We start from the raw sequence: 27,123 nt of genomic DNA on the forward strand, positions 1-27,123 counted from the left end.
TTGAGCAAGTCCTGGAGCACATCGCACGAAACGGGTCACTGGAAGGCAACATCAAGAAGTTGTGTCTCACTAACTTCGGCCATGTCTTGAGGGGGAATTCACTGGAGAAAGCGATTAGGTTGGGAAATGTTAATGGTAAAATGAAACCAGGCAACTGAAGAACACGGTGGATGGGCACCATCAAAACTGACCCCAACGAGACCATAGAAAAACTCAAAGAAGTAGTGCAGGATCTGAAGATGTGAATCTTCTTCTTCTTCTTCTTCTTCTTCTTCTTCTTCTTCTTCTTCTTCTTCTTCTTCTTCTTCTTCTTCTTCTTCTTCTTCTTCTTCTTCTTCTTCTTCTTCTTCTTCTTCTTCTTCTTCTTCTTCTTCTTCTTCTTCTTCTCCTTCTCCTTCTCCTTCTCCTCCTTCTCCTTCTCCTTCTCCTTCTCCTTCTCCTTCTTCTTCTTTACACTTTACACAGCTTTACACTGGAGGAGTTTTGATGATTGAATTACTTGCTATCAAATTGGTTGGATTGACTTCAGGACGATATGTTCCCAATGGGATCCTTCCAATCTTCCAATGGTGCCTTCATTGTTTTCTGGATCCCTCTATTGTCTCCAGGAGGATCCTGTCTCCAATGGGGTCCTTCAGATTTTCCAACGGTGCTTTATCATTGTTTGGGATCCATCTATTTTCTTCAGGAGGATCTATCCCAACCACCCTTCAGATCTTCCAATGGTGCCTCCATGATTCTCCTCCTCCTCCTCCTCCTCCTCCTCCTCCTCCTCCTCCTCCTCCTCCTCCTCCTCCTCCTCCTCCTGCCTCCAACCAGGTCCTTCAGATCTTCCAGCGGTGCCCCCATCATCCAACTACAACGAAGCTGGAAGCGGCCATCATCCCCAACGGTTGGAAACATGTGCAAAACCCCTCACCCTTTCAGATGCTGCCCTTGGCACAACTCAGCCAGTGGTGCAAGGAACCCCCCCTCCTCCCAAGGATGGGGATGGGGATGGGGTGGCTAGCGATGCGCACGCCCCCTTCTCCCCCTGACTCTTATTATTCCGCCCAAGAGCCTGGCTGGTGGGCAGCAGCCCCTTCCTCTCCTCTGTCCTGCAGCCATAAAACTGGCCTGCCGGTAATGCGTCTCCATTAAGCTAAGCGATCTAATGATAATAAAATGGCACATTTAACTTTAAAACATTTGGCTTGACTCTGTGAAGTGTGCCGTGTGGGTGGAGGGCTCATCATTTTTCCTACCCCCCCTTTTTTTCCTCTCTTTAATGAAGCTGAATGCAAAATAACTTCTTCTCCAGAGTTGATGGCACTTTGGCTGAGGAGCAGAAAAGGAGCATTAATTGGGGGGGGGAGGGGTTCAAGGGCCAAATTCAGATCTTGGGGGAGGGGGCTTCTAATGGCAATTAATGCACCAAGAACGTGTGGCAATCATTCCACCGTTTCTCCTTCCTGAAATATTCTTTTGCAAGGGGTGGGAGGAAGGAAAATAGGAGCTGGTGGGAGGCGGTGAACATCTGGGCACAGAATTCCGTGAATAAATGAAGCCAGGGAGAACAAGGCTTTTCATCTTGTCGTGTTAAAAATTCATTTCTCTGGGGAATAAAATCTGCAATGTTTTGCTTCTATATCTTGGCTAGCCCTTGAGGGACCTTGGGAGGTCAGCTGGTGACGACACCGGCATGGCCAAATTAATTTCCTTGAAGATATTTCACGGAGGCGGTTTGGCCTTCTCTTCTTCTAGGGGCGCTTTGCTTTTTTGGCTGGCTACAGCTCTGAGATCTCCCCGTGGTCTCCTATCCAATTGGATCCGGCTTAGTTTTTTTCCGAGGTGGGCCAAAGGTTGGATGGAGAACTCAGTTCAAAGGCCTGCAGCACTCATAAGGGAGTGGCCGCATGATGGCAAATAAGAAAAGTCTCACTCAGTTTTGGTTGGGTTCAATCTGCCATTTCAATCCAGGGCTTTTCACCCTGGACCTGGGCTTCCACTCCCAGACTCCCCCAGCCAGCCATGCTTTAAGAAGGGTGGACTTCCACTCCCAGAATTCCCCAGCCAGCAATGCTTTAAGAGGGGAGGACTTCCACTCCCAGAATCCCCCAGCCAGCCATGCTTTAAGAGGGGAGGACTTCCACTCCCAGAATTCCCCAGCCAGCAATGCTTTAAGAGGGGTGGACTTCCACTCCCAGAATCCCCCAGCCAGCCATGCTTTAAGAAGGGTGGACTTCCACTCCCAGAATCCCCCAGCCAGCAATGCTTTAAGAGGGGTGGACTTCCACTCCCAGAATCCCCCAGCCAGCAATGCTTTAAGAGGGGTGGACTTCCACTCCCAGAATCCCCCAGCCAGCAGGATTTAAGATGGGTGGACTTCCATTCCCAGAATCCCCCAGCCAGCAATGCTTTAAGAGGGGTGGACTACAACTCCCAGACTCCCCCAGCCAGCCATGCTTTAAGAAGGGTGGACTTCCACTCCCAGAATTCCCCAGCCAGCAATGCTTTAAGAGGGGTGGACTTCCACTCCCAGAATCCCCCAGCCAGCCATGCTTTAAGAGGGGTGGACTTCCACTCCCAGAATCCCCCAGCCAGCAGGATTTAAGATGGGTGGACTTCCATTCCCAGAATCCCCCAGCCAGCAATGCTTTAAGAGGGGTGGGCTTCCACTCCCAGAATCCCCCAGCCAGCCATGCTTTAAGAGGGGTGGACTCCCATTCCCAGAATTCCCCAGCCAGCCATGCTTTAAGAGGGGTGGACTTCCATTCCCAGAATCCCCCAGCCAGCAATGCTTTAAGAGGGGTGGGCTTCCACTCCCAGAATCCCCCAGCCAGCCATGCTTTAAGAGGGGTGGACTCCCATTCCCAGAATTCCCCAGCCAGCCATGCTTTAAGAGGGGTGGGCTTCCACTCCCAGAATCCCCCAGCCAGCCATGCTTTAAGAGGGGTGGACTTCCATTCCCAGAATCCCCCCGCCAGCCATGCTTTAAGAGGGGTGGACTTCCATTCCCAGAATCCCCCAGCCAGCAATGCTTTAAGAGGGGTGGACTTCCACTCCCAGACTCCCCCAGCCAGCCATGCTTTAAGAAGGGTGGACTTCCACTCCCAGAATTCCCCAGCCAGCAATGCTTTAAGAGGGGTGGACTTCCACTCCCAGAATCCCCCAGCCAGCAATGCTTTAAGAGGGGTGGACTTCCACTCCCAGAATCCCCCAGCCAGCAGGATTTAAGATGGGTGGACTTCCATTCCCAGAATCCCCCAGCCAGAATGCTTTAAGATGGGTAGACTCCAACTCCCAGAATTCCCTGCCCAGCATGCTTTAAAAGGGGTGGACTTCCACTCCCAGAATTCCCTGCCCAGCATGCTTTAAAAGGGGTGGACTTCCACTCCCAGAATTCCCCAGCCAGCAATGCTTTAAGAGGGGTGGGCTTCCACTCCCAGAATCCCCCAGCCAGCAATGCTTTAAGAGGGGTGGACTTCCACTCCCAGAATCCCCCAGCCAGCCTGCTCTAAGAGGGGCAGACTTCACTCCCAGAATTCCCAAGTCAGTGTGCTGGCTGAGGAATTCTGGGAGTTGAAGTCCACAGGTTTTAAAATTGCTACGGTTGAGAATCAGTGCTTCAAATATTGGCCACGGTAGAAATTAAGAGTGCAAAGACATCTGTCTGTCTCTCCCTCCCTCTCCCTCCCTCTCTTTCTCTGAATCACACACTTTCCCACACTCCACATCCTACAGTGTTTTCCCCTGCTGCATTTCTTCTGTGGGCTGATCTCGATTTAACACCATAAAGAATTCTATCAACTAAAAAAAAAAGAAGAAAAACATGTTACGGGATTTTTCTTACGGCTCTACCAGCTTTTCCCTTGAACTGCTGCTTCATTGTGGAGATGAAAGAGGAATAAAAGAGGAATAATTGGATGGAGCCAGGAAGACGTGGTTGTATGTTGATGTGTTAAAAAAAAAAAAAAAAACATTGCAGAAGTTTCACACCTCTTTCCAACATGCAGCAGAGTTTACAATGTTGAGACTGGCCTGGATTCTGCTTGACTCCCGGAATGCCTTCAGTGGGGCCAGGAGGCCGATCCCCTCCCCCAAGGCTTGAGGGGAGGGTTGTGGGCCTCACCTCGGTCCCGGGACCCCTATTCGATGTCCTGCCCAGTCAGTTTGGCTAGCATCCTCGCAAAAAGAGAAGAGAATATTTGTAGCTCGGTGTTGAGAATTACACTTCTCAGAGCTTAGTAGGTTTCCTGCAGACGTTTCATTACCTAAATAGGTAACGTCATCAGTGGCAGAAGGGAAGGGGGATTGCAGAGAGGAGGAAGATGACGGTGGGATTCTTGGTGCTCTCTGAGCTTGGGTGCTTTTCTTGGAGACGTTTCATGACCCAACTAGGTAACATGATCAGTGGTAGAAGGGAGGGGGGTTTGTGGAGAGGAGGAGGAGGAGGAGGAGGAGGAGGAGGAGGAGGAGGAGGAGGAGGAGGAGGAGGAGGAGGAGGAGGAGAAGAACCTTGGTGTTGAGGTTGGTGGGTTTCCTGCAGACGTTTCATGACCCAACTAGGTAACATGATCAGTGCTAGAAGGGAGGGGGGTTTGTGGAGAGGAGGAGGAGGAGGAGGAGGAGGAGGAGGAGGAGGAGGAGGAGGAGGAGGAGGAGGAGGAGGAGGACCTTGGTGTTGAGGTTGGTGGTTTTCTTGGAAACATTTCATGACCCAACTAGGGAACATCATCACTGCTAGAAAGGAGGAGGGTTTGTGGAGAGGAGGAGGAGGAGGAGGAGGAGGAGGAGGAGGAGGAGGAGGAGGAGGAGGAGGAGGAGGAGGAGGAGAAGAACCTTGGTGTTGAGGTTGGTGGGTTTCCTGCAGACGTTTCATGACCCAACTAGGTAACATGATCAGTGCTAGAAGGGAGGGGGGTTTGTGGAGGGGAGGAGGAGGAGGAGGAGGAGGAGGAGGAGAACCTTGGTGTTGAGGTTGGTGGTTTTCTTGCAGACGTCTCATGACCCAATTAGGTAACATCATCAGTGGTAGAAGGGAGTGGGGTTTGTGCAGAGGAGGAGGAGGAAGTGAAGGAGGAAGAAAAGGAGGAGGGAGGGAGGAAGAGGAGGAAGATGACGGTGGGGTCCTTGGTGCTCTCTGAGCTTGGGTGCTTTTCTTGCAGACGTTTCATGACCCAACTAGGGAACATCATCAGTGCAAAGGAGTGTGGGGTTTCCTCCCCGTTTATATGCCGTCTCTTGCCCTGCCAATGTTAGTGGGGGGTGGAGTTTGCCAATAGATAAACAGATTATCAGCCATCATTAAACACCTAGAGATAATAAGCACATGTACAGACCATTCCAAAGAGTCATTAAAAAAAAAAAAAGATTGTTTTTCTGGTGTGAATCTCTGCTTATCTGGGTATTCTAGTTTTAACTCACCCTCTCCAGCAGCCAAACACCCAGAGAAGCAGGGATTCACACCAGACAAACTATCAAGCAGAAAACACTGGCCTAACCAAGGAACTATCAAGGAAGAAAACTCACATCATCAACACGGGCAGGACAAGTCACCAGTGGTGGGTTGCTCCCGGTTCGCACCGGTTTGCAAGAACCGGTAGTAAAAATTTGTAGTAGTTCGGAGAACCAGTAATAACATTGGCTGGCCACGCCCCCGAACCGGTCCCCGGTCCGGTCGCCACTCGCTTACCCCGCCCATCTCATCAGAGGCTCTTTTTTTTTTTTACTTTTAAAAGCATTTTTTCTACAACCTCTTTGGCCGAAGAGGTTGTAGAAAGAAAAATGCCTTTAAAAGCCTCTGGCGATCCCAGCTGAGTTGCCTGATCGTCAGAGGCTTCTAAAAGCATTTTTTTCTGCAGCCTCTTAAGGCTGTAGAAAAAAATGCTTTTAAAAGTAAAAAAAAAAAAAAAGTTGGCCACGCCCACCCAGTCACATTACCCCCCACACCAAGCCACGCCCATAAAATAAGCCACGCCCACAGAACCGGTAGTAAAAAAATTTAGAACCCACCCCTGCAAGTCACTGTATATAAACAAGAGAGCAAAACCCCGCATTCCCTGGCACTGATAATATTCCCTAGTTCGGTAATGAAACGTCCGTAAGGAAACAACCAAGCTCAGAGACCACCAAGGACCGCCTCCTCCTCCTCTTTGCAAACCCCTCTCCCTTCTACCCTCATGATATTCCCTAGTTGGGTAATGAAACGTCTGCAAGAAAAGCACGAAGCTCAGAGAGCACCAAGGGCCCCACAATCCTCCTCCTGCTCCCCTTCCTTCCTTCCTCCCTCCCTCCCTCTCATTCCTCCTTCTTAATTCCCCTCCCTACTAGCACTGATGACGTTACCTAGTTGGGTAATGAAACGTCTGGAAGAAAACCACCAAATTTAGAGAGCACCTAGGAACCCACAGGCACCATTCTCCTCCTCCTCCTCCCGAACCCCACTGTCTTCTAGCACTGATGGTGTTCCCTAGCTGGGTCACGAAACATCAGCAAAGAAACCACCCAACTCAGAGAGCATCAGGGACTCCCCTCTCCTCTCCCCGCATTTCCCCTTATCCTGCTGGAAGGCAGTGGAAGATGGTCTTTAAAGACCAAAGCTTCCATTTAGCCAAGGCAGCCCCCGACTCGCAGACGGATCCCTCCGTCTGCAATTTCCCCTTTTTTGGAAAGCGCCCTGAAATACGGAGGGTGCTTCTTCGCCCCCTTAACAGCAATTTGTGGTGCTTATGGGGTGGGGTGGAGGGGGAACGGCTGCTTGCAGCTGCCGCGATCTCAAGAGGCCGTAAAGTTCTCCCAGGTTTTCCTGGAGAGGCTTAAAATGAGCGTGGAGACGCGGGAGATCGACCAACGGGAAAAGGAGATCATACGGACGACGGCACTGAATGTCTGCCAAGGCGGGTATCATAAATACCAACCCTGGAAGCGCCCACCAGCAGCAATCCGACCGCGGGGAGCCCCTTCGGGTGTCTCTTTTATTTCCTGTCTCTTTTATTTCATGATTGCCTGGGCGAGGAACCTCGGATCTTCTCCAGATCTGGACAAATGGGAGGCGATATGGAACAGGAATATGAATCTTACTTTGGCAACCCCCTACAAGGAAAATATCTATAAAATGGTCTATCGTTGGCACATCTTCCCGACAAGAATTGCAAAAATGTTCCCGGGAGCTTCTCCGGCATGTTGGAAGTGTGGGAACAGTAATGGGACATACCACCACCAATGGTGGACCTGCCCTAAAGCAGGCAAATATTGGGCCAAGTTCCGGAACTGGATAGTGGAAATTACAAGTTACAATATAGAGCTGAAACCAGAAGTTTTCTTATTGGGAATGAAACCAGATAAAAGAACTAAGGAAAAATGGTACTTGATCCTCCACATCACTATTGCAGCTAGGATATTATACGCGCAGGAGTGGAAAAATGAACTAATACCCACAGAGAATAAACTGATTTGGAAAATTTCAGAATGCGCAGAGGCCGATTGGTTAACGAAATTACTTAGGAACCAAAAAGATCCTCATTATTACAAATGTTGGAGCCTATGGTATACTTGGGTGAAAGAAAAGAGAGGGAAATGAAATGGATCTTATCAGTGATCTAAATTGTATAGGCCAGTTCAAACCTACTTCCAAACCTACAACTATACTATGAAGCAGCAGCTTTGACGCAAGCAAGTGACTGGTTTGGAAGAAAAAAGACTGGAATATTGAATATAGAAAGTTATGATCTTGAACTTGGTTGGCATACATACTTATTTTATGAGAACAAAGTGGATAAAGTATTTAAAAGCCACATACTCAGAAATTCTTTGATGAGAGTTTGGAGGAAGCACCGACTCAAATGGGATTATAAAATACCGTTATGACTGGATCTTGGTCATATCATATGGAATACAAATATAATGTCACTCGGGGGGGGGGGTTTATATAAAGAAGTTCTTTTTGCAGATGCGGGCAGATGGCAACTGAAGACATCAGAAACGCTGTTGGAAGAAGGGATTAATTTAACCTGGTTGCAGTATAATCAACTTCAATTGAGATGGAAAGAGGACCAAAAAATTGGTATAATGATGCATGAAGAAGAATTGGTTAGACATATAAAAGAGAAAGGTCTAATGCATATTAAAAGGGTTTATAATGTTTTGTTAGAAAGGGATTCAGAAACTGAACTGGTTAAAGATTGTATGATAAAGTGGGCACAAAATTTTGCAGAACCAGTGATGTTGGAAACGTGGGAAAAATATGGGTTCAGAATGTTAAATTTACACAGTCGCAGAACTTGAGGGAAAATTTTTATAAAATGTTTTATAGGTGGCATTTAGATCCTAAGAAACTATCGTGTATGTATCCTAATGTTCAACCAAAATGCTGGAGATGTGATTGCTTAGATGCCACATATTACCATATGTGGTGGACTTGTAAGAAAGTGAAGGCTTTTTGGATAAAAATTTGGTGGGTTATGCAAAACGTTTTGAAGAAAAAACTACAGTTTTCTCCACAATTGTTTTTATTGGGTATAGTTAAGGGTTTCACATTGGATGAAACAAAGTTGATACTGTATATGGTGACAGCAGCGAGATTATTGATAGGTCAATACTGGAAAAATGAAGCTATGCCCACTATTGAAGAATGGATTATGAAGATGGCCAGTTTTGCAGAAATGGCGAAGATCTCAGCATATTTAAAAGATCGCTCACAAGAGACTTATGAATGGGAGTGGAAAAAGTGGATAGATTATGTGCAGAACAAATATCAAACTAGGAAATATCAGATAGCTTTTAACTGAAAGTATTATATAGAGATAGAATGATTTAATTTTGAGAAGATCTGAAAAATAAAAGGGGGTGGAGGGGTTCAAGTTTTATAAAATATGTTTTTGATTTGGATTATATTCTGTGGAAGTCCTGGGGGGAGGGGAGGGTTAGGGAGAGTTAGGGGGGGAAATTGGGGAGAAAATGTATTTATAAAACTTTTTCAATAAAAAAAATATATATAATAAATTGTATAGGCCAGTGATGGCTAACCTTTTTGCTGTCGCGTGCCAAAAGTGGGGGGAGCGTGGGGGGTCGTGGGTGCGGGTGCCCACATCCATAATTCAATGTGCCCGCCCTCCCGCGCATGTGACCCCCCACTTCCCCCTGCTTTTGGCACGTGATGGCACGGTGGGCACGGTAGGCCCATTTTTCCCCCTCCCCAGGCTCCAGAGGCTTTCTAGGAGCCTGGGGAGGGCAAAAACAGCCTTCCCCATCCCCCCGGAGGCCTTCCGGAGGCCGGAAATAGCCAGTTTCCTGATTTCTGGTGGGACCTGAAGGCCTGAAAATCAGTTGGCTGGTGTGTGCATGTGCGCTGGAGCTGAGCTAAGGCAACACTCGTGTGCCCACCAATATGGCTCCGCGTGCCACCTGTGGCACCCGTGCCATAGGTTCGCCATCACGGGTATAGGCGCATATTTGTGTACGTTCGTTGCAATAACTTTGTATGTATATATGTAAAGAATTGGTTTTTAAAAAATGGAAATAAACTTATTTTTTTTAAAAAAATTGTCACAGCCTCTTCCCAGGAATGCAAAACATTTCGGCTCCTTTGGACGGGAGATTACAGGCAGTCCTTGACTTACAACTAAAAAATTGAGCCGCTAAGTGAGACAGTTGTGAGAGAGAGTGACCATTTTCCCGTTTTACAACCTTTCCTGCCACAGCCGTTGAGTGAATCCCCCACGGTCGTTAAGCAAGTCACAGGGTCTTTAAGCGAATCCGGCTTCCCCCATTGACTTTTCTTGTCAGAAGGTGGCAAAAGGGGTCATGTGACCCCTGGGACAGTGAAACTGTCATAAGTACATGTCAGTTGCCAACTGTCTGAATTTTGTTTGTTTCTTTGTTTTTAATTTTTTATTGAAATTTATTATAATACAATACAGTACAATCAGTCAGACAGTGTTATTTTTCTACACAGGTTAGATTGATTCTTCTTTTACTTTTCATCATAATATAACGTAATTTACATATGCATTTTAAGATTTATATTAACTTTTATCTATTCTTTATTCTATTATCAATCCACCTGTACCAATCATCCCAAACCGTATAATATTCTGAGTCTTCTTTCTCATTTAATTCTAACGTTAATTTGTTCATTTCGGCACATTCTAGAACCTTCTGAATAATATGTTCCTCTGGTGGTGTGTCCTTTCCTTTCCAATACTGGGCGTAGGCTATTCTTGCTTCAGTGAGTATATGTACGATTAAATATCTTTTTTCTCCCCCGGTATTTCGTCTTTAGTATTCCCAGGAGAAATGTTTCAAGTATCAATTTGATTTTTTCATTGGTTGATTCTTGTAGCCAATTTTGAATTTTTCTCCAATACCTCATCGCTTCAGGACAGGACCACCACATGTGAAAGAAGGTACCTTGGTGAAATCCACACTTCCAACGTTTGGGGCTTACATTTGGATAGATTTTTGCTAATCTTGCAGGCGATAGGTGCCATCTGTATAGCATGGTCTATCATCATGTGACTGCAATGGTCATAAGTGTGAAAAATGGTCATAGGTGGTTTTGTTTAGCGTCTTTGTAACTTCGAACAGTCATTAAATGAACTGTTGTAGGTCGAGGCCTACTTGTAATTCGATTTGAGGTTGACACTGACGGACAGGTAAAGCAGCCAGGAATTTAGCGGAGGCGTTTAATAGAAAGCACACCATCGGGGTGGGAGACCCTTTCCAGGCACAGCATTCGAGGGGAGGGGGCTTTGCACTTCCTCCTTCATCTCCCACCCCCAGACAGTGTTTTTTTTCCTCCAGCTGCACCTCTTAAGATCTTGGCAAAATGCGGAGATCAAGTCATGGAGCCAGTTCGGATGGACCATCGTGAAGTTGCCGTGGGAAATGTTTTCACAAGCTAGCTTTGGGGGGGGCCCGGAAGCGGCTGAGCCGAAAGGGGGTGAGGTCGTAAGTGGGCTGCTCCCCCAGACTCAGTTCACACAGGATCTTTCCCACGACCGGTGCAAATTTGAACCCGTGGCCTGCGGAAGAGACAAAAGGCAGAAATTGGATGCATAATTCCCTCCTTCGCTTCCTTTCCTTCCCCTTCTTGTAGTCCTTGACTTACAACCATTCCTTTAGCGACCATACAATGGCACTGGGGGAAAAAAGCGTCTTGTGACTGTTTTTCGCACTTACGACTGTTGCGGCCTCCCTGCGGTCTCGTGATCAAAATTCAGGGGCTTGGCAACTAACTCGTATTTATGACGGTTGCAGTGTCCCCTGGGTCATTGTGATCCCCTTTTGCGTCCTTCTGACAAGCAGGAAGCCAGATTCTCTTTACAACTGCGTTACTCACTTAACAACCAAAGCGATTCACTTATGAGATGTTGCAAGCAAGGTTGTAAAATGGGGCACAACTTACTGAATAGAATGAATATGAGAATGGAATGGAATGGAATGGAATAGAATAGAATAGAATAGAATAGAATAGAATAGAATAGAATAGAATAGAATAGAATAGAATAGAATAGAATAGAATAGAATAGAATAGACCAGGGGAGGGAGGGGAGGGGTGGAGAGAAGAGAAGAGAAGAGAAGAGAAGAGAAGAGAAGAGAAGAGAAGAGAAGAGAAGAGAAGAGAAGAGAAGAGAAGAGAAGAGAAGAGAAAATAGGGAAGGGAAGGGAAGAGGAGAGGAGAGGAGAGGAGAGGAGAGGAGAGGAGAAGAGAAGAGAAGAGAAGAGAAGAGAAGAGAAGAGAAGAGGAGAGGAGAGAAGAGAAGAGAAGGGAAGGGAAGGGAAGGGAAGGGAAGAGGAGAGGAGAGGAGAGGAGAGGAGAGAAGAGAAGCTGGAAGGGACCTTGGAGGTCTTCTAGTCCAGCCCCCTGCTCAGGCAGAACCTATACCATTTCAGATAAGTGACTGTCTAGACCCTGCTTAAAAACCTCCAGTGAGGAGCACCCACACCTTCTGGTGGCCAGCTGTTCCACTGGTTAATTGTCCTCACTGCTGGGAGGTTTCCCCTTAATTGCAAGCTCTTGCAGAAAGATAGACTGTGCTTGAACAGGGAGGCTTTCCTGGCGAATAGCTCCTGAAGATAGACTCCAGGATAAAAGAATCCCCTTTTAGTGAGCGATAACCTTCCTTCCTCCTCTCTTTTCCGACCCCCCCCAGCCCCCACTGCCCCCTTTACCTGAAAACCCGGCTCCGATGACAATGTTTTCAAAACGGGGGTGTCGGTCCAGAATGAAGTCCCTGTCTGGAGTGTTCTGGAGGGGAGATGGGGAAAAAGTAAATGTCAGACCAAATTCAGGTTTAGATTTTATGGGGGGAGGTGGGAGTCAGCTTCTGGGTGGCTGGGATGACACGTGGTACCACATAGATCAAGGGTGGGCAACTACGCCAACTTAAGACCTGTGGACTACAACTCCCAGAATTCCTGAAACAGACAGATTGTGGGCTGGATGAGCAAAACAGGCGATAAATCTATGTATATCCATCTGTCTCTCTGTCTCTCTCTCTCTCCATCCATCCATCTACCTCTCTCTCTCTCTCTCTCTCTCATCTCTCATCTATCTATTATCTCTCTCTCTCTCTCTCATCTATCTATCTATCATCTCTCTCTCTCATCTCTCTCTTATCTCTCTCTCTCTCTCTCTCTCTCTGTATATCTCTCTCTCTCCTATCTATCTATATGTCTGTCTACTAATCATCTCTCTCTCTCTCTCTGTATCTCTCTCTCTTCTATCTATCTATCTATCTATCTATCTATCTATCTATCTATCTATCTATCTATCATCTCTCTCATCTCTCTCTCTCTCATCTATCTATCTATCTATCTATCTATATCTATCTCTCTCTCTCTCTCTCTGTATATATCTCTCTCTCCTATCTCTCTCTCTCTCTCTCTCTCTCTCTCTCTCTGTATATATCTCTCTCTCCTATCTATCTACCTATCTCTCTCTCTCTCTCTCTCTCTCTCTCTCTCTCTCTCTCTCTCTCTCTCTGTATATATCTCTCTCTCCTATCTATCTATCTACCTATCTATCATCTATCTATCTATCTATCTATCTATCTATCTATCTATCTATCTATCTATCTATCATCTCTCTCTCTCTCTCATCTCTCTGTATCTATCTATCTATCTATCTATCTATCTATCTATCTATCTATCTATCTATCTATCTATCTATCTACAGTACCTCTATCATCTCTCTCTCTCTCATCCCTCTCCCTCTCTCCCCACCCCTCTCATCGCTCTCTTTCTCTATGGTCACAGACCAGCATAAGACAGACAAATGCAAGCAATAACTTTAAAAAGTACAAAATACAGGTAATCCTCAACTAACGACCAGAATTGAGCCCCATATCTCCCATATTTGCTGAGCGAGACAGTTGTTAAGTGAGCCCCATTTTACGGCTTTTCTTGCCACAGTTGTTAAGTGAATCCCTGTAGTGGTTAAGTGAGTAACACGGTCGCTAAGCGAATCTGGCTCCCCCGTTGACTTTGGTGCTCAGACAGTCACAAAAGGGATCAGGTGACCCCGGGACTCTGCGACCATCAGAAACATGAATCAGTTGCCAAGGGTCTGAATTTTGATCACGTGACACATGGAGGCTGCAATGGTCATAAGTGTGAAAAATGGTCCTAAGTCACTTTTTTCCAGTGCTGTCATAACTTTGAATGGTCACTAAATGAACGGTTGTACGCCGAGGACTGCATAGAAGCGCAGAGTGATCTGCTGATTATTGAAGAAGTTTTCATGCTTTGCAAATGGACAATTTTTCCTGTTAACAATCAGCAGATTTCTATGCTGCTGTGCATAGAATTTGAGGGGAAGACAAGGGGGCCTGGGGGGGGGTGTCTCCCTCCCGGGCTGTCCCCTCCTTACCGTGTATAAGCACCATTCTTGGACTGCAGGCTCCGGATCGAGTCCCGGCAGATACCTGCTCACGAAATCCTGCAGGCGCTGGAGGTCGGGCACTGGAGGAGAGACCCCACCCTGCTGGTTGGGCTTGTCGGGGTCCGTGGGGGAGCCGTGGTGGTAGCAGACCTGGCAGGAGACAGACAGAAAGTCAAGGAGGGGTCCTTGGTGGTCTCTGAGCTTGGCTGTTTTCTCGCAGACTTTTCGTGACCGAACTAGGTAACGTCATCAGTGTTAGAAGGGAGTGCGGTGTGGAAAATGGAGGAAGAGGAAGAGGAAGAGGAGGAGGAAGGGGGAGGAGGAGGAGGAGGAGGAAGATGACTGTGGGTTCGTTACTGCTCTCTGAGCTTGGCTGTTTTCTTGTCGACATTTCATGACCAAACTAGGTAACGTCATCAGTGCTAGAAGGGAGTGCAGTGTGCAAAATGGAGGAAGAGGAAGAGGAGGAGGAGGGGGGAGGAGGAGGAGGAGGAGGAGGAAGATGACTGTGGGTTCGTTACTGCTCTCTGAGCTTGGCTGTTTTCTTGTCGACATTTCATGACCAAACTAGGTAACGTCATCAGTACTAGAAGGGAGTGTAGTGTGCAAAAAGGAGGAGGAGGAGGATTGTAGGTTCCTCTCTGAGCTTGGTTGTTTTATTGCAGACGTTTCATTCCCCAACCTGGGGAGCCAAGGATTCGGCCCAAGGGCTGACGGCGGGGGGGGGGGCAGCCCCCGGTGCCAGGACAGAGCGTGAGGCTCATGGCCGCCTCTGGCTGACCAGGCTCAGATTCCCATGATCCACCCTGACCGTGGCGGAGAGGAGATCCGATTGCTCCTTTTTTGTCGGAGCAGAGCAGGCAGAACTGGGGAGGGAGTTAAGTGGGTCATCAGCTTAGAGTTCTTACATTGCCACAAAGGATCTCAATATAAAGGATCTGGAAATCTATTGGCATTTCCCTGGTGCCAGTTAAGTACAGGGAGTCCTCGACTTACAACCATTCCTTTAGTCACCTTTCGAAGTTACAACAGCACTGAAAAAATGTGACTTAGGACCAGGTTTCACATTTACGACCGTTGCAGCATCCCCGTGATCAAAATTCAAGCACTTGCAACTGACTCATATTTATGACCGTTGCAACATCTCGTGATCCCTTTTTTGCGACCTCCTGTCAAGGGGAAGCCAGATTCACTTAACAACCATGTGGCTCACTTAACACTTGCAGGGATTCACTTAACGACGGAGGCAAGAACGGTCGTAAAATGGGGGCAAAACTCACTGAACAACTTCCTCACTCAGAGAAAAAAAGAAATTGGGGGCTCAACTGTGGTCGTAAGTCGAGGACTACCACCGTAGCACTTGAACTGACTGAGGTCCTTGCCCCGGTGTTGATGCGTTGCACTTGGCATCTTCCATCTTGGGGGCAAAGGATGCAGCCGCCCATGTGGAGCCGCTTGGCTGCAAAATGAAGCCACCGAGAAGACCCCCTCCCCAGTTCCTTGATCTGCTCCAGCCCCTTCCTCCTCACCTTGATCAGATCCGGGTACTCCCCGCCCTGCAAGCCGTAGAAATGTTGGTCGTCTTGGTTGAGGCCGATGCCCAGGAAGCACGGAGGATGCCCAAGGAGACCCGGGGGGCCTGGCACCTTCGCCCGCAGGTAGCAAACTCGGATGCGCAATGGCTGGAAGAGGAAATGGGGCTGAGGAAGGTGGGCTCCTTCGCGGGTCCCCTTCGTGGGTGCTTGGAGCGAGGCAGCCCTGGCACCGAAGTGAATGACCTTGGCAAGGCCGGCTCAACTCTGCCAGTTCGCTCGGGTGGCATTTGCCCTGTTCCCTGGCAGGCAGAAGGAGGGGGTTGAAATTCTACAATTCTCCTGCAAACCGGCACAGGTTTGTCCTCGGACTTACGACGGTTCCTTTCGCGACCGTTCAAAGTTACGAGGGCCCTGAAAAAAGTGACTTATGGTGGTTTTTCACACTTACGACCATCACAAGCTGGGCAACTGGTTCGTGTTTATGATGGTCGCAGCGTCTGGGGGTCATGTGTTCCACTTTTACGACCTTCTGATGAGGTTCACTTAAGTGACTTAAGTGATTCACTTAACGACTGTTGTAAGAAAGGTCGTAAAATTGGGCAAAACTCCCTTAACAGCTGTCTCACTTAGCAATGGTAAACTTTGAGAACTTTAAGACTTATGGACTTCAACTCCCAGAATTCCCCAGCTACCACGGACACCCCTGGTATTAGGACTCCTGTTTCAATAAGAGAATTACAGAGCGGGAAGGGACTTTGGAGGATTTCTAGTCCAGCCCCCTGCTCAGACAGGAAGCCCTATATACTATTTCAAACACGCAGCTGTCCAATCTCTTCTTTAAAACCTCCAGTGATGGAGAAGGAAGGAAGGAAGGAAAAAAAGAAAAAAGAGAAAGAAAGAAAAAGAAAAAGAAAGAAAAAGAAAGAAAGAAAGAAAGAAAGAAAAAGAAAAAAAGAAAGAAGAAAATGGAGCTTCCCTCCTTCCCACATAGCCTTCAATAATACTATGGAAGGAAGAGAGGAAGGGAGAGAGGGAGGGAGAGGGAGGGAGGGAAGAAAAAGAAAGAAAGAAGAGAGAGAGAGAAAGAGAAAGAAAGAGTAACAGAGAAAGAAAGAAAAAGAAAGAAAGAAAGACAGACAGACAGACAGCAAAATGGAGTTTTCCTCCTTCTCACATGGTCTTTAATCATACTATGGAAAGAAGGAAGGAAGGAAGAAAGGAAGGGAGGGAGGGAAGAAAGCAATGGAGGAGGAGGAAGGGAGTGAGGGAGGTTGGGAGGGAAGGAAAGAAAGAAAGAAAGAAAGAAAGAAAGAAAGAAAGAAAGAAAGAAAGACAGCAAAATGGAGTTTTCCTCCTTCTCACATGGCCTTTAATCATACTATGGAAAGAAGGAAGGAAGGAAGGAAGAAAGGAAGGGAGGGAGGGAAGAAAGCAGTGGAGGAGGAGGAGGGAGGGAGGTTGGGAGGGAAGGAAAGAAAGAAAGAAAGAAGAGAGAAAGAAAGCAAGAAAGAAAGAAAAAGAAAAAGAAAGAAAGAAAGAAAGAGAAAGAAAGAAAGACAGCAAAATGGAGCTTCCCTGCTTCTCACATGGCCTTTAATAATACTATGGAAGGAAGGAAGGAAGGAAGGAAGGAAGGAAGGAAGGAAGGAAGGAAGGAAGGAAGGAAGGAAGGATAACAGCATAACAGAGTTGGAAGGGACCTTGGAGGTCCTCTAGTCCAGCCCCCTGCTCAGGCAGGAAGCCCTACATACCATTTCAAACAAAGGGCCGTCCCATCTCTTCTTAAAAGCTTGCAGGGTTGAGCAGAAGGTTGGCCTAGAAGACCTCTAGGGTCCCTTCCCACTCTGCCGTTCAGCAGGGCAAGCCTCCCCCCCCCTCCCTCTCTCTACGCCTGCCTGCTGTTCTTGGCTCTGGGGGTTATTGATGGCTTGTGTTAACTCTGGTTTGTTCTGACCTTGTTGTACATTGGCCAGAGCAGTTAAGCCAGGGCTCGTCCGACAACCTAAAGCATCAACGAATCCATCTGCCATTAGTTAAATAAGGATGTCATTCGAAGTCTCCAAGGGTGGGCAAGGCAGCTGGGACATAAATTGCAGATGTCAAATCTTCCCAGAATTGGGGACTCCCCCCCCCCAGCCCTCAGCCCCCCCCCCCCAGGCTGCCTGAGACCCTCCGAGACCTCTGACAGAGGTGGGGGTGGTTTAAACTCTGGACTGGACAAAAAAAGAAACGATTAGCTATGTTGGAGGCGAGTGAAATAAAATGACAATACAGGGAGTTAGATTAACAGATTGACAGAGTTGGAAGGGACCTTGGAGGTCATTTAGTCCACACCCCCACCCTCCCACCCCCCGCCCAAGCAGGAGACCCTATACCAGTGATGGCTAACCTTAAGTGTGGGGGGGGGCATGCGCGCGCGACCCTCACCTGCTCCCCCTGCTCCTGGCACGCAATGGCACGGTAGGCCCGTTTTTCGCTGTCCCCAGCCTCCAGAGCCTTTCTAGGAGTCTGGGGAGGGTTAAAACTGCCTTCCCCACTCCCCCAGAGGCCCTCAGAAGGCCGGAAATGGACCGTTTGCCAACTTCTGGTGGGACCGGAAGTCCCATTTTTTGCTGTCCCCAGCCTCCAGGGTCTTTCTAGGAGTCTGGGGAGGGTGAAAACTGCCTTCCCCACCCCTCTGGAGGCCCTCCAGAGGCCGAAAATGGCCCGTTTGCCAACTTCCGGATCGTGTGCCCACCGATATGGCTAGATGTGCCACCTGTGGCATGCAGGCCACAGGTTCACCATCATGGCCCTACACCATTTCTGATTTTCGACCCCCAAAGGAGCCCAAAAGTTTATGTTTGCCAAGGGAGACGCTTATCAAATGGAGTTTTGCCCCATCTTGCCACTGTCGTTAAGTGACTCACTGCAGTTGTTAAGTTAGTAAGATGGTTGTTAAGTGAGTCTGGTTTACCCATGGATTTTGCTTCTCAGAAGGTCACAAAAAGGGATCGCGGGACCTTGGGATGCCGCAGCTGTCATAAGTATGAGTCAGTTATGCGTCTGAATTTTGATTACCTGGCCATCGAAATGCTGCAATGGTCGTAAGTGTGAAAAATGGACATAAGTCACTTTTTTCAGTGACGTTGTAACATTGAATGGTCACTAAATGAACTGTTGTAAGTGGAGGACTACTAGCAACTGTTTGAAATTACAAAGGCGCTGGAAACCGGGACATCTGACCAGTCCTCACACTTACGATGGTCCTAATATCCCCGCAGTCATGTGATCAAAATACAGATGCTTGGCAACTGATTCATATTTATGACGGTCGCAGTGTCCGGGGGGGGGTCACGTGATCCCTTTTGCGACCTTCTGACAAGCAAAGAACAGGGCGGGGGAGCCAGATTCACTTAACAACCGTGTGACTCACTTAACAACTGCAGCAAGGAGGTCGTAAAATGGAGCAAAACTCAATAACTGCTTAGCATATAATTGCTTAGAAATATAACTGCTTGGGAATTGGGGGGGGTCGATTGCCGCCGTATGTCGAGGACTACGTCACTGTCTCGGTTTGCAATGACATTTCGGGCTCAATTGCAGTCCTAAGTCGAGGAATGCCTGCAGGTTTCTCTCCACCACCGACCCTCCCTACAGGTGGCCTTTGCACCCCCAATTATTGCTGGTCCTCTGATCCCCATCTTCTATTTTTTTGGGGTGGGGTCTCCCCTACTTACCTGAAGAGGCAGCTGCAGCCCCAACGGAGCCAGGAGCTGATTCGTCCACGCACCGGCTGTGACCACTAGGCGTTTTGCCTGGTACTTCCCTCGGCTGGTCGTAACTGTGACCACTGATCCCGGGAGGATTTGGAGAACCTTCTCTCCGTCCCTCAAGACCCCTTTGTGCCTCTGAAAGAGGTCCTGGGGGTGGGGGGGGGGAATAAGCCAAAAAGAGGTCAGTCTACCAACCCCCCCCCCCTCCAGTTTTTCCTTGCACCCACATCCCCAGCGAACGTTTGCACGATCTATGGGGCAGGTGAGAGGGTCAGTGTTTAATGCACATGGCAGGACATTGTCCCTCCACCCCAAAAAAAGAGGGGATGCAGCAGCTTTCCTGGGGGGGGGGGTGTGAATATTCCCCCGGCCCCAAAGAATAGGCTGGGGAGTTAAATCTGGACAGGGCCTGTGTTCAAAAGATGGGGGAGTGAAGGTGCAAGGAGATTGTGGGGGGGGGGAGTGAAGGTCTAGAAATCAGAAACTGAATTTAAATGCTCCTGATAGATTAGAGCAGGATGGTCCCCAACCTTGGCTGCTTGAAGAGGGGTGGACTTCAACTCCCAGAATTCCCCAGCCAGCCAGCTTGCTTCCTTTTCTTTTCTTAGCTTTCATTTCCTTCCTTCCTCCCTTCTTCCTTCTTCTTTTCTTTCTCTTATCTTCCCTTTCTTTTTTATCTTTCTTTTTCTTATCATTTATTTCCTTCCTTCCCTTCCTCTTTTTCCTTCCTTTTTTTCTTTTCTTTCTTTCTTATATTTTATTTCATCTTTCTTTGTTTCTTTCTTATCTTTCTTTTCTTTCTCTTTCATTTCATTTTCTTTCTTATCTTTCTTTCTCTCTTTCTTTCTTATCTTTCATTTCCTTCCTTCCTTCCTCTTCTCTTTCCTTCCTTCTTCCTTTTTCTTTTCTTTCTCTTTTCTTCCCTTTCTTTTATATCTTTTTCTTATCATTTATTTCCTTCCTTCCCTTCCTCTTTTTCCTTCCTTCCTTCCTTCCTCCCTTCTTCTTTTTCTTTCCTTCCTTCTTCCTTCTTTTCTTTCTCTTATCTTCCCTTTCGTTATCTTTCTTTTTCTTATCATTTATTTCCTTCCTTCCCTTCCTCTTTTTCCTTCCTTCCTTCCTTCCTTCCTTCTTTCTTTCTTATATTTTATTTCATCTTTCTTTGTTTCTTTCTTATCTTTCTTTTCTTTCTCTTTCTCTCTCTTTCTTTCTCCTTCATTTCATTTTCTTTCTTAACTTTCTTTCTCTCTTTCTTTCTTATCTTTCATTTCTTTCCTTCCTTCCTCTTCTCTTTTTCCTTCCTTCCTTTTTTCTTTTCTTTCTTTCTTATATTTTATTTCATCTTTCTTTGTTTCTTTCTTATCTTTCTTTTCTTTCCTTCCTTCCTCTTCTCTTTCCTTCCTTCTTCCTTTTTCTTTTCTTTCTCTTATCTTACCTCTTTTTTATTTCTTTTTCTTATTGTTTATTTCCTTCCTTCCCTTCCTCTTTTTCCTTCCTTCCTTCCTTCCTTTTTTTCTTTTTTTCTTATATTTTATTTCATCTTTCTTTGTTTCTTTCTTATCTTTCTTTTCTTTTTTTCTCTTTCTCTTTCTTTTTTCTTTCATTTCATTTTATCTTTCTTTTTCTCTTTCTTTCTTCTCTTTCCTTCCTTTCTTCCTACCTTCCGACCTCCTCTTGCTCTCCTTCCTTCCTCTCTTTCTCTTTCTCTTCATTTCATTTCATTTCATTTTCTTTCTTTCTTTCTTTCCTTCCTTCCTTTTTTCTTTTTTTCTTATATTTTATTTCATCTTTCTTTGTTTCTTATCTTTCTTTTCTTTTTTCTTTTTCATTTCATTTTCTTTCTTATCTTTCTTTTTCTCTTTCTTTCTTCTCTTTCACTTCCTTCCTTTCTTCCTACCTTCCGACCTCCTCTTGCTCTCCTTCCTTCTCTCTTTCTTTCTCTTTCTTTCTCTTTCATTTCATCTTCCTTCCTTCCTTCCTTCCTTCCTTCCTTCCTTCCTTCCTTCCTTCTTTCCTTCCCCATTTTATGTCTTTACTCTATCCATCCCTGGTTAGAGCTCAACCCCCCTGGAAGAGCCACCCGCATGGGGATTCTGGGAGTTGGAATCCATCCCCTTGAGAGGGGGAAATCCCTGCTGCGTGGGAGGGGGGCTCCTGAGTCGCCCCCTCCTCGCAGGCTCTCAAAAGCTGTAAAGATGCTTTTATTTCACCTCCCGGTGACATTTCCTTGTTGGTTTTATGGGCCCGCCTGCCTGTCGACTGAAACGCTTTTCATTCTTCCGTCCTCCTCCTCCTCCGCAAACGGCCCTGTGATGTTTTATTGTGGTGTTTTGATTTGGGCTTGTTTTCATTCTGCCGGGGCCTCTGGAAGCCCTTCGGGCACAAAAGAAGCTCTCAACCACCCAGATAATAAAGCTGAATAAAAGGCAGCAGCAACCCTCCCCTCTCCTGGGGTTGGGGATGGGGGGAGGGGACGGGAACGGCAAAAGCCTCCCCGGAGGCTGAGAAAATATTGATTTCAAAGGGTTGGCAATTGGGAATGGGAGGGGGGGAGACCCCCTTCCTACCTGGGACTCTCTGTCTGGCTGGCTGTCCATCCTTCCTTCCCTCCTTCCCTCCCTCCCTCCATTTGCCTGCCTATCCGCCTACCTGTATATCCATCCATTTATTTATCTGTCTGCCTATTTCTCTTTCTCTCTTATCTATCTATCTATCTATCCATCTATCTGTCTATCAATCTATCTTCTGTCCATCCATCCATCTATATCTATCTATCATCTATCTATCTATCTATCCATTTATCAGATCTATCTATCTATCTATCTGTCTGTCTCTATCCATCAATCCATCTATCTTCTGTCTGTCTACTATTCATCTATCTATCTATCTATCTATCTCTATCTATCTATCTATCTATCATCTATCTATCTATCCATTTATCAGCTCTATCTATCTATCTATCTATCTATCTATCTATCTATCTATCTATCCATTTATCAGCTCTATCTATCTATCTATCCATTTATCAGCTCTATCTATCTATCTATCTATCTATCTATCTATCTATCTATCTATCTATCTATCTATCTATCTATCTCTGTCCATCCATCCATCCATCTATCTCCCACCTTTATTATTTTAGCATTCATTTGTGCAGTGCCAGGAGAGCCAGTCTGACCCACAGGGAAAGGGCCTCTTTTGTCCAAAGGGCTTACTGGGGAAGAAGGGAAAGGGGGGCATGTCAAGTATTTGCAAGCCATTGGCACGTATATCATACAGACACTAGTGGAGGCAGAAAGTGCCCCCACCCCTATGTGGAGAGGAGGGGCTTACACTGAGTATAAAACCCCCTCTAACCTTTCCACCATGCTCTCTTTTACGTTTGTTCTCCATGAGACATGAGCTTTGATAGGGGTGGTCACACACGCTGTGTGCCCCCTACCCTAATGGATATTAAGACAGCCTTTGTACATACTTAATATGTTTTGTTATATGAATAAATACATTTATCACATTTATTCATGCATCTGCCTTTGGACTCTTCTATGCTCCTGGGTGTTTCTACGATCCCAATTTCCACAGGGCATTTCTCTTTACTGCCACCCCCAAACACACACAGTTGCTACCTGCACAGCTCTGAGGGCCTTGTTGGCATACAAGACGCCTGCCGTGAGGTCCGTCACAGCCATCTCCCCGCCGTACGGGTGGATCCCTGGGAACCGGTGGGCCAACTCCTGGGGGGTCAGGATTTCGCATGGCAACCGGTGGTGCTCCATGGTCCGCCTGTAGCTCTGGAACTCGGGGTTCTCCGGGTGTCCCATCACCAGGGCGAGCATCGGCCTGTGGCAGAGGGAGGGCGGTTATGGCAGGGCAGCAGGGTGGGGAACAAGGCCCAAGGGGCAGAGGGGCAGCCTGGGAAGTGGGAAGGCCAGCACCATCCTGGCTAACAAGACGGATGGCTGCCTGCCTCACTCTGACCCCACCTGCCGGATGAACAAACATTCAGATGCCCATTTTCTTAATGACTTTTAGAGAATTGCATAAAGAACTTGCAGAACTTTTAGAGAATTGCATAAAGAACAAAAAGAATTACCCAGAGAACTTGGCAGGACAAGCGAGGGAAAGCGGGGGGGGGGGGGGACCAGCAAATTTGGCAGTGCTAGAAGGGAGGGGGGATTCCGTGGGGGGGGAAGGAGGAGGAAGAAGACTGGGGTTCTTGGGGCTCTCTGAACCTGGTGGTTTCCTTGCAGACGTTTCATGACCCAATTAGGGAACATCATCAGTCCTAGAAGGGAGGGGGGGTTTGCAAAGAGGAGGAGGGAGGAGGAGGAAAAAGACTGTGAGGTCCTTGGTGCTCTCTGAGCTTGGGTGCCTTTCTTGCAGACATTTCATGACCCAACTAGGGAACATCATCAGTGCTAGAAGGCAGGGGGGGTTTGTGGAGAGGAGGAGGAAGAAGTGAAGGAGGAGGAGGAAAAGGAGGAGGAGGGAAAGGAGGAGGAAGATGACGGTGGGGTCCTTGGTGCTCTCTGAGCTTGGGTGCCTTTCTTGCAGACGTTTCATGACCCAACTAGGGAACATCATCAGTCCTAGAAGGGAGGGGGGTTGCAAAGACCTGGAGGAGGAGGAGGAGGAGGAAGAGGAGGAGGAAGACTGGGGTTCTTGGTGCTCTCTGAACCTGGTGGTTTTCTTGCAAATGTTTCATGACCCAACTAGGGTATACCATCAGTGTTAGAAGGGAGGGGGGTTTGCAAAGAGGAGGAGGGAGGAGGAGGAGGAGGAGGAGGCTGAGGAGGACTGTGGGGGCCCTTGGTGCTCTCTGAACTTGGTGGTTTTCTTGCAGTTGTTTTATTAACTGACTAGGGAACACATTAACCGCAAGCAAAGCTGATCTAGAAAAAAATCCTGGCACAATTCGTTCATGCTTGCAACATGACACCAACACATGTCAGCGGTCACGGCAGGGAGGCGGTTCCTGTGGCTTGCATAACCTGGTCAGGTGGAGGCCCCGTGGCCGCCTTTGGCACACACACACACACACACCGTCCCCAGTTCAGTTACACTTAATGCGCTGGGCAAGGCACACACACACACACACTTAATTCACCCATTCACATGCCAGCCTTTTGCCCGCCCCGTCCCCAGGGCTGGGACGCACAGTGGCCCCTTCACATAGATTGGCACCCAGGTTTTGGATGTCGCCTTCTCATTTTATGCTTTTAACAGGTTGTGTGTTTTCATTTTTAAACCGATTTGATCTGTTTTTTTTTTTTTTTAGCAACGGATTGATAGCTGCACAGAATCGGCCGAATTCGAAATAAATTAAAAGTTTTGTGCATACAGTGTGCTTGGGAGAGTGTGTGTGTGTGGGGGGGGTGTTGGGCTAGTACACAACACATGCCGAGCTTGTGCTAATGGCCCAAACTGTATCCTACCAAAGAGGCAACTCTTTGCGTGTGGCTAATATGTTCCCTAGTCAGGTCATGATATGTGCAAGAAAAAAAACTCAGAGAGCATCAAGGACCACACAGTCCTTCCCTCCTCCTCCTCCTCCTCCTCCTCCTCCTCCTCCTCCTCCTCCTCCTCCTCCTCCTCCTCCTCCTCCTCCTCCTCCTCCTCACTTGTAGCACTGATGACGCTACCTAGGGTCATGGAATGTTTGCAAGAAAACCTCAAAACTGAGAGTGCATCAAGGACCCCCCAGTTCTCTCCTCCTCCTCTTTGCAAACCCCCATTCCCTTCTAGCACTGATGATGTTACCTACTTGGGTCATGAAATGTCTGCAAGAAGACATTTCATTATCTTGCCACTCAGGCAAGAGCCTGAGTGGCGCAGCAGACTAATGCTACTGTTAAAAGTAGTATTTAGCTTCCAGCTGTCTGCGATTAAAGTAAGATCGAATCTTGCCAAGGCTCAAGGTTGACTCAGCCTTCCATCCTTTCTAAGGTGGGTAAAATGAGGACCCAGATTGTGGGGGCAATAAACTGACTTTGTATAAAAATACAAAAGGATGAAGGCTATTGCTTAACGCACTGTAAGCCGCCCTGAGTCTCCGGAGAAGGGTGGCATATAAATAAAAAGAAAGAAAAAAGAAAAAAAGAAAAGAAAACCTCCTCCTTCTCCTCCTCTTCTTCTCTCCAATCTCCACTTCCTTCCAGCACTGATGACGCTACCTATTTCGGTAATCAAACGTCTGCAAGAAAACCACCAGGCTCAGAAAGCACCAAGGACCCCACAGTCCCCCACCTCCTCCTTCCTCCTCCTCACCCTCCTCCTCCTCCTCTCCAAAATTCCACTCCCTTACAGCACTGATGATGTTACCTAGCTGGGTCATGAAACGTCTGCGAGAAAACAGTCCAGCTCAGAGAGCACCAAGAAACCCCCCCTCATTCATTTCAAACCTGAGTTACAAAGATTCTCCTTCATTGATTGACAGCTGCCATTCTCTCTGGGCACGCGCAGAGGGGCTGATCTCCTGCCATGGAGGAAAATGCCCACCCTCCCAAAGCTCGCCGTATTTGGGAGCCAGCCCCTTGCCCAGGAGCCCCTTCCCCTTCTCCCAGCTACAAACCATCTCTCTGGATCTGCGTCTTCTTTGGTAATCCCGGCACTGTTGTGCGGGAGAAGGCAGAGCCTGGTGCAGGGAACTGGAGGGACCCTAGAGGTCATCCAGTCCAACCCCCCCCCCTTTCAGGTCCCCGCTGGGAGATTCACCTGTGCAGCTGAGCGCCCGACTCGGCCTCCAGCCGGGCCCAGAGCTGCTTCGCTTCGGCCATCAGGGCCAGGTAGAAGTCTTGCGGGTAGGCGCTGCGGGTGATGCGGCTTTGGCCGTGGGAGCTTCCTCGCGTGTGGGGCAGCGGGAACTGCGGGGACAAAGAGCGGGGAGGGTACAGCAGCCCCTTCGGCTTGCAAACCCGGGCTCCGGCCCCCTCCCGCTCCCGGGGCTGGGCTGGGCAGCGCCGCAGGCAGAAGTTCGTCCGGGCAGCGCCGCCGCTACCTGGTCCAGCAGGAGCGTCTTCAGCCGGCGGCGGGCCAGGTGGTAGGCAGCGCAGGAGCCCTGGATCCCGGCGCCCAGCACCAGGGCGTCCCAGAGCCCGCCGTGCCCCCCGCCGGCCATGGCTCCGCGACCCTCCTCCCCGCGGAGGGGAAGGCAAAGTCCAGCTGGCTTGGCCGCCGGCCCGGGGCCGCCCTTTGGCAGGAGGGGCGCCGTCGGGGGGGGGGTTGCGATGGCCGGAGCCGGAGCCTGGAAGGAGCCCGGGACTCCCGAAAGTGGGGTTTGTGGGGGGTGGGCGCAGGAGACTCAGGACTTCGGCCATTCGTATTTAATTGACCAAACTAAGTAATAATTTTAATTAGCAATTTTATGCTGTTTGTGTGTCTACATTTTTCTTGACTGTACACCGCCTTGAGTCCTACGGGAGAAAGGCGGTATAGAAATATAATTAATTAATTAATTAATTAATTAATTAATTAATTAATTAATTAATAAATAAATAAATAAATAAATAAATAAATTCTTCCTGCAAAACTCAGCAGCAGCTCAGCTTCAAGGAGAGACGCAACCTGGAAGGAAGGAGGAACTGCCTGACAGTGAGGACAATTAGTCAGTGGAACAGCTGGCCACCAGAAGTTGTGGGTCTCCATCACTGGAGGTTTTTAAGAAGAGATTGGACAGGCACCCTTCTGAAATGGGATATGGGGTCTCCTGCTCGAGCAGGGGGCTGGACTAGGAGACCTCCGAGGTCCCTTGGAGTCCTAGGATTCTATGATGAAGGAGGAAGAGGAAGGCAGGCAGGAAGGAAGGAAGGAGAGGGAGGGAGGGACAAAGGAAGGGAGGAGATGGAGGAAGGAAGGAGATGGAGGAATGCAGGAGGGAAGGGAGGAAGAAGGCAGGAAGGAGAGGGAGGAAAAGAGGAAGGAAGGGAGGGAGGGAGGGAGGGAGGAGAGGGAGCAAGGAAGGAAGGAGGGA

The 27,123-nt window shown here is 48.0% G+C and overlaps 1 protein-coding gene across 1 annotated transcript; it reads right to left on the reverse strand.

Annotated features, from left to right (window-relative positions):
* Positions 1-9,838: 9,838 nt before the first annotated feature.
* PIPOX (pipecolic acid and sarcosine oxidase) lies at positions 9,839-26,287 on the reverse strand. Its single transcript, XM_087890481.1, has 8 exons — positions 26,152-26,287; positions 25,869-26,017; positions 22,781-22,994; positions 19,119-19,301; positions 15,394-15,546; positions 13,853-14,014; positions 12,154-12,229; positions 9,839-11,003 (listed from the first exon to the last, which is right to left on the reverse strand). Exons 1-8 carry the CDS (start codon positions 26,269-26,271, stop codon positions 10,873-10,875), a joined length of 1,188 nt encoding a protein of 395 aa, XP_087746607.1. The 5' UTR covers positions 26,272-26,287; the 3' UTR covers positions 9,839-10,872.
* Between the last annotated feature and the right edge of the window lie 836 nt (positions 26,288-27,123).

The sequence above is a fragment of the Pantherophis guttatus genome, chromosome 1, assembly GCF_059756535.1.
Source record: "Pantherophis guttatus breed Tessera chromosome 1, ASM5975653v1, whole genome shotgun sequence".
Classification (NCBI taxonomy): domain Eukaryota; kingdom Metazoa; phylum Chordata; class Lepidosauria; order Squamata; family Colubridae; genus Pantherophis; species Pantherophis guttatus.